At 41.9% G+C, this 7,730-nt stretch overlaps 1 protein-coding gene across 3 annotated transcripts in view; it reads right to left on the minus strand.

The window, feature by feature from the left end:
- Nucleotides 1-1,483: 1,483 nt before the first annotated feature.
- LOC131458771 (transcriptional coactivator YAP1-like) overlaps nucleotides 1,484-7,730 on the minus strand; it is a 7,836-nt gene continuing 1,589 nt past the window's right edge. For all 3 annotated transcript variants that reach the window (XM_058628017.1, XM_058628019.1, XM_058628018.1), the window contains 6 exons: nucleotides 6,889-7,088; nucleotides 6,171-6,325; nucleotides 5,391-5,494; nucleotides 5,194-5,300; nucleotides 4,760-4,860; nucleotides 1,484-4,428 (listed from right to left, as the gene is read on the minus strand). In XM_058628017.1, the coding sequence (XP_058484000.1) occupies nucleotides 4,250-4,428; nucleotides 4,760-4,860; nucleotides 5,194-5,300; nucleotides 5,391-5,494; nucleotides 6,171-6,325; nucleotides 6,889-7,088 (846 nt within the window). In that variant the 3' untranslated portion in view covers nucleotides 1,484-4,249. The remainder of the gene's footprint in view (nucleotides 4,429-4,759; nucleotides 4,861-5,193; nucleotides 5,301-5,390; nucleotides 5,495-6,170; nucleotides 6,326-6,888; nucleotides 7,089-7,730) is intronic.

Consider the following 7,730-nt stretch of genomic DNA (forward strand, 5'->3'; position numbering starts at 1 on the left):
TCCTCTTCATAGATTGTACGCTGAACGCATCAGGAGTTGCTCGCGCTCAGAGACGTCAGCGATGGGCGGGGCTTGTGGTGGAGGAACACGGGTCTGAAGCTCAGCTGCCTGTTACACTTCAACGTTCTCATGCTTTTGGTGTTTTCCAACGCTCAGGGCGGTTGTTATGTGTCTGCTGAAAACTCACACACACCGCCGCTTGTTGTGTTATTTCTTCATCTGTTGTTTGGTCTGCTGCCGTTATCGTAGTCAAGTGGCACTGGCACCTGAGGTTTTTGTTTTGTTTTGGTTTTTTTCACTGGTCCCTGAGGTGCATGACCCGCCCTACTCTGCCTCTGATTGGCTCATCAGTCCTCATGCCTAAAGTGAACCAATCTAATCAGTGAAAGCAAACTTCTGTTTGAAACAACATCCATGATCTAAACTGAGTCAGGATTACAGCTGACCACATGATTATAATCTACTGCACATTAAAATGATAATTAGAGACAGAGGAGGGTGGCTCACAGACAGGGGGGGATTTAGAAGTGGGTGTACGCAATTCTGACTGAAAAATAAGTAGGTATACCCTGGACTACACCACTGCTGTAGACACTCTCTGGTACTGTAGACATTGTTGTGAAATGTTCTTGTCATTGATCACTGATCATGATGGAGATTAATATAGTATTCTAAATAAAAACCTATGAATACAAATAACCTGTCTACTTCTGTAAATAAACATTTATGGTCATTTCGTTCATTTAATTAAACCCTTAACCAACAGTTCAAATCCCCACCCGGCCAAAAAGGGCTGGGGTACCCCTGAGCAAGGTACCCAACCCCCAACCCCCAATGCTCCCCAGGCGCCACTCAGTGTGGCAATTCTAGGATGGGTCAAATGCAGAGGAATACTTTCCCTCAGGGGATTAATAAAAAATAAATTCTTTACAGTTTGAATGTAGTCTGTTGTACACTGTTATTGCTGACATGGGATTGAAACAGTGTCAGTGTCAGAGCTGCAGTCGTCACGGCTCTGGGGAGGTTGTTATGGCTTCAGTTGTCCACCAGATGTCACTGAAGCGTTGAAGCTCTGAATCTTTTTCGACACAATTGTGCTCCATACGGCTTCACTTGACCACCACTAATCGATATTTTATTTGTTCTTCTTCTTAAAGTGTTGTTTGAACATATTTACACAAATCTAATGACATTCGTGTTCCCTCCACAGCGGAGGATATCCCAGAAGCCTTTGCGCGCCAGCGGCTTCATTTTTTTTCTTCAAAACTTTATTAACACGAGAAAAGTGGAGCAAAAATCGTGATTTAATTATTGATCATTTCAAAGCTTTTTATCTTATATTGTTGACATGAACATCAACATGGTTTTCTGTAAATAATATGACTTCATTTAAGTGTTTGTAAATGGGGTTGAGTTTGAATTGAACGTGTAAATAAACATAAAATGGTATTAAAATGGTATCAATTAAATTATACAAACATGCTCAGGTGTATATAAAAATTTATTAAACAGAAAACTTTAAAATGATTACAATTAGTGTTCATATAAAGCACATGCATAAAAAGGTACAAAACAATTCTGATTGCAAAACTCTCTGTAAATAGAACAATAAACAACATTATATGGAACATACATCGTGAGTGTCATGCATGCTAAGATAAATAATTGGCTAGGTAGTGTGTAGCATCACATGTAAGAGCCTGCACTAATAATAATAATAATAATAATAATAATAATAATAATACTTTTCATAATAAGCCCACTCGGCTCATGATTTGGAGATGCTGTAAATTACATATATATGTGTATGTACATATACATACATACATATACACACACACACATATATATATATATATATTCAAATAAAACGTAAACACACTGCAAGAACATAAAGTCAGCGGCTAACACAGATGGAATACTTATTATAACGTGTACATTATAAGCTCATGTATTCTTATTACAGCCTCTGCAGTTAGTGTGTGGGTGCTTTTTTCGTTTTAAAGCTCACAATTATCATCTTTGTTACTTTTTCTTAAGTGTGACCAGAGTGTGGCTCTGTGTTCACTTACATTCATAGATTATAAAAGTGATTAAATTACATATTGGAGTTGAAAAAACACTTGATTTACTGGACAAACATTTCATCACGAAAGAGAAAAAGTGCATTTTTTTGTCAGTGTTGCATTGTTATTGTTTTGCTAATGCAATAAAGACTCTTCAAAACCTTCTACACTTAAACTGCAACACCACAAACTGTTAATGAAAGGTTATATTGACAGTTATTGATCACATGACATTGGTTATTTAGGAAACTGTGGAAAACAATGGATGATTTAAGTGTGACTCTGCACTGAGTGTAGATTTAAAGCTGTCTTTGTCTCTTTGATTGTCAGCTACAACTTTTAAATATGACAAAGGAAAAACACGACAGGGGAATTAAAACAGCCTAAATGGGATGGGGTCAAATTTCAAGTTCATACTTGAACCTCGCTGAGAGCAAACTGTTACAACTACACAATATAATATAAAGACATCCAATAAAACAACTCTCCCATTAATCCTTCCTTTGTGAAGCTGATACATCACAATCAGACACAAACGCTGGTTATTAGTAACTTCAGTGTGAGTTCTGTTGTGAGGCTGTAACTTTATGTCCTGTAACTCTAACTTTGTGTCCTGTAACTGTAACTTTGTGTCCTGTAACTCTAACTTTATGTCCTGTAACTGTAACTTTGTGTCCTGTAACTCTAACTTTATGTCCTGTAACTGTAACTTTGTGTCCTGTAACTCTAACTTTATGTCCTGTAACTGTAACTTTGTGTCCTGTAACTCTAACTTTATGTCCTGTAACTGTAACTTTGTGTCCTGTAACTCTAACTTTATGTCCTGTAACTGTAACTTTATGTCCTGCTGTAACTGTAACTTTGTGTCCTGTAACTCTAACTTTATGTCCTGTAACTCTAACTTTGTGTCCTGTAACTCTAACTTTATGTCCTGTAACTGTAACTTTGTGTCCTGTAACTCTAACTTTATGTCCTGTAACTGTAACTTTATGTCCTGCTGTAACTGTAACTTTGTGTCCTGTAACTCTAACTTTATGTCCTGTAACTCTAACTTTATGTCCTGCTGTAACTGTAACTTTGTGTCCTGTAACTCTAACTTTATGTCCTGTAACTGTAACTTTATGTCCTGTAACTGTAACTTTATGTCCTGCTGTAACTGTAACTTTATGTCCTGCTGTAACTGTAACTTTGTGTCCTGTAACTGTATGTACTGCTGTAACTGTAACTTTATGTCCTGCTGTAACTGTAACTTTATGTCCTGCTGTAACTGTAACTTTGTGTCCTGTAACTGTATGTCCTGCTGTAACTGTAACTTTATGTCCTGCTGTAACTGTAACTTTGTCCTGTTGTAACTGTAACTTTGTCCTGCTGTAACTGTAACTTCTGATTGAAACAACATCCATGATCTAAACTGAGTCAGGATTACAGCTGACCACATCATGATAATCTACTGCACATTAAAATGATAAATGTTAATATTAGTGTGTTTCTGACACAATTAAGTCTTTAACTTTATTTTGAAAAACCTCAGCAGATGTTGCAGCTCCACAGACTTTAATAAATTCATTTAACACTTATCTTTCAGTTTCCTTGATATTTTACTACCGCATGCTGTCTTCTGTCCTCTATTCTGTCCTGTGTCCTCTATCGTCTGTCCTGTGTCTTCTGAGTCACAAATGTTTTGTGGTTTTGTCTCTTCTTGCTCTGACCTTTGACCTCACGTGATGGTGTCTATTAAACACAACAGAGATAAATGTGGATATGATGGTTCTATATATATTTATATATGTGTATATATATCTGCAACACTTCAATAAATATCTTTTGTGCCTCTCGTGTTATTTGAGCGTCTGTAAATGTTTCATGCAGATTCTTTTTAACGTTTGCTGTGTGTGCGTGTGTTTGCGTGTGTGTGTGTGTGTGTGTGTGTGTGGTGTACTCATACAAACGTTACCAGACACGTGTGAAATATCATCTGAGGCAGAAGCCTCTGTAAACCAGGCCTCAAAACCAGGAGAACCCGGTCTCTACCACAGTCTGGGTTCCAGTGCGGTCTTTATAATCCACAGAGGGAGCAGGGTTAGGAATCCATCACTCGACAGTCTTGTTTGTTCGGTTCCACTTCTCAAGTTCTCAGTCATATCGCCACCATCAGACGACAAAGGCGGGGAAGGTGGGCGTGTCTATAGCCAGGTGAGCAGGCTGTCCCTGTCCATGTGCGATCCAGAGAGAACGGTCTCCATGTCCATCAGAAGATCTGAGCTCAGACCCTCGGGGATAGAGGGCATGAGCTCCTCGCCCTCAGACATCGGCAGCACGGGCATCGACTCCTGTAAGGTCATCGCGGGGTCACCAGAGTCGCCTGCAGAGGAGAAAACCATCTACAGTGAGAGGAGAACGTGTGGAGGTTCAGCTCCTCCATCACAGAGAAAAGACTACATCTGTTTGCAGACGATGACGACATCTCAGGCCTACAGTCGAACAGCTTTGACTAAATCATCCTCTCACACACGACAGGTCCACAGATCCGTCCACTCAGTCCAAACTAAACACCAGAGTCTTAGAAGTCGTACCGCTGATTAATTACCGCTGATAAAGGTACAGTCAGTCAGTCCACATTTGTCCTCAGTGAGTATTAGAACCAGGTTTAGGGACAAGAGAAGGTTTACATGTTTGTGAGTGTAGGGTCTCACCTGTGTCCATGTGATCCACAGAGCTCAACATGTGGTCTGATGTGCGAGGTAAACTGCTGACGCTCAGGCCGCTGTCAGTGCTCTCGTTACGAGAGTGAGCGCTGCACACGCACACACGCACACACACGCACGCACGCACACGCACACACGCACACGCACACACACACACACACACACACACACACACACACATCAGATTTGATGTTTACATTATGACTGGACATATTTTTATACCAGAAACAGAATCTATGGCAGTGATTGTGTGACAATATTTCCTCCACTGTTTGATTTGGCCAAAGATCAGAGATAAATCTGATCCAGGACCAGGACCAGGACCAAAAACCCTGGTGGTGTGAATGTAGCTTCGCTGTTTTTAGACCTATGTTAAATAAAGAAATCTGTGTATTTGGATGAGGGATCAGATGAATCCTCACCCGTTCAGTGTAGGTTCATGGTTGGAGTTTCTGATCCTGACGTCCAGAGTCTGTGAGTTCCTGTCGTGGTCCATCACGCTCGTCATCTGGTTCCTTCCTCCCATCTCCTGCAGACACACACACACACACACACACATCAGAGGAAGTCATTTTACACGAATACACACGTTCAGCTATAATTTAAATTGCCCTCTGACCTGTGGTGTGGTTTGTTGAGGGTGAGCTTGTTTACACCGCAGTCGTTCCTTCTCCTGCCTCTGCTGCATCACCAGCCCCAGCATGGCAGGGTTCATGTTCTGCACTGGAACACAAATGAAACGAGTCAAACCTGGATCAACAACATGTCTGTAATCATGTTTAATGTCTCAGTGCATTCACCTGTTAAACTGAGTTCATGTGACGCCTATGAATATGAATAAATATGAAGAAGTCAAAAGACATGGGAATTTTCCATGAATACAAATTTGCAGCAGCGTTTGTTTCTTTGTTGAGCTGCAGCTTTTTTGATTGAAATGTTTTTAACCAATAACTAAAGCTTCACTGGATTTGATCCTGTTTACATTAGAAAAGCTTAAAGTCGTGTGTGAATGGGAATAATGAACATACTGTAGATATTTACAGTTTAAAACATGACCTTTATATGATGCTGTTTGTTGTTTTATGTCCATTAAAAAAGTATTTGAGGATCTGACATGCACATGAATATATTCAGAGACAGCAGTGATGGAACATCTGAATCATTTCTCTCTTTCCCTGCTCATTTTCTGAGGGTTAATGGTCAGGGTCATAGGTCACATGTTCAGCATCCACACACACACACACACACACACACATACACGCCCACCACTCTGCTCGTACTCTGACGAGGCTCTGCATCCGTTTAATGATCCAAACCTCAGAGAAATCACAACTATGGGGTGAGACTGGGGTGAGACTGGGGTGAGACTGGGGTGAGACTGGGGTGAGAGGACTGATACCTGTCTCTGGGCTGATGTTCTGTGGTTGCGTGCTGGGCGCTGGGTTGCTGAGGGAGTGGCCGTGGAGCGGAGTGCCAGCGATGGGATGCTGAGCTGCAGCCGACTGAAGCTGCGACAGACGAGGGTCGTGCCACGTGGTCGTTTTATCCAAGTGACTGTGAACACACGACAAGTCTCAACACATGTGCAACCTGACAGAGGACGAGGCGTGAGACACAGGCCTGTGTGTCTCTGACCTGCTTTACCTGTACGACCAGCTGTGCACGCACTGGTAACCTGCAGTAACCTTTGACAGGAAGTCACTCTGGTTTAAAGTTCTTCTTATTCTTCCTTCAGCTTTAAATGATGTTAAATAAGAAAAGTGTCTTCTTATAGAGGACAAGAATAATCTTTATATTGAAAGCGATTGATGTCACATATCTGTTAAATGATCGAGAGGTCAAATAAATAACAAGTCTGCTCATTTAGTCTTTAAAGACTTTTTTCACCATTTTATGAACTAAAATGACTTTTTTCTGAGAATTTTAAACGATGTCGTGTGAAACGACATGAAACCAGAGGAAAAGTTCATGGTGTGGATGAGTTTCCCTGTGGTTAGCATCGCCACACACACACACACCACAGTCACATCATCAGCCTGGGTGAACGTTTGAATGACAGCGGGCGAGGGTTTCATCAATGATGACAGGATGAATCATCAACAGTGATAAGCTCTTACTTGAGGAAGTATCGTTGGCCCGTAGACGTCTTGGCCATTTCCCAGCCGTGTGGGAGCGGCACGTCGTCAGGGACGACAGGCGTCGCCGCCACATCTGCTGCCTGAGTCGAGAGAGAGTTCACGGGCAGCGAGGCCGGCGACGAGTGAGCGCGCACGTGATGAGGAGTCAGCGAGCCGCACACGCCTCCGTCTGAACTGGCCTGACAAGACACACACACGCACAACACACAACAACACACCAGACACACGAGATACACACAACACGAGACACACGAGACACACGAGATACACACAACACGAGACACACGAGATACACACAACACGAGACACACGAGATACACGAGATACACACAACACGAGACACACGAGATACACACAACGACACACGACACACACAACACAACACAACACAACACAGGACACAGGACACACAACCCAACACGAGACACACACACACACACACACACACAACACACACACACACAACACAACGCAAGACACACACACACAACACAACACGAGATACACACAACACAAGACACACACACACAACACAGGACACACAACCCAACACAAGACACACACACACACAACGCAAGACACACACGCACAACACAACACAACACGAGACACACACGCACAACACAACACAACACGAGACACACACAACACAACACAACACACGAGACACACACAACACGACACAGCAGAGACAGACCAGAGACAGAGGGACAAAGCAGCAGAAGACGATGTTACTGTTAGAAGAGTCAAACCTTTGACTTTAATTCTTTACATCCTGATTATATTACATTGTTTGAGCTATTATATAAAAAAATAATCAT

The sequence above is a fragment of the Solea solea genome, chromosome 4, assembly GCF_958295425.1.
Source record: "Solea solea chromosome 4, fSolSol10.1, whole genome shotgun sequence".
Lineage (NCBI taxonomy): Eukaryota > Metazoa > Chordata > Actinopteri > Pleuronectiformes > Soleidae > Solea > Solea solea.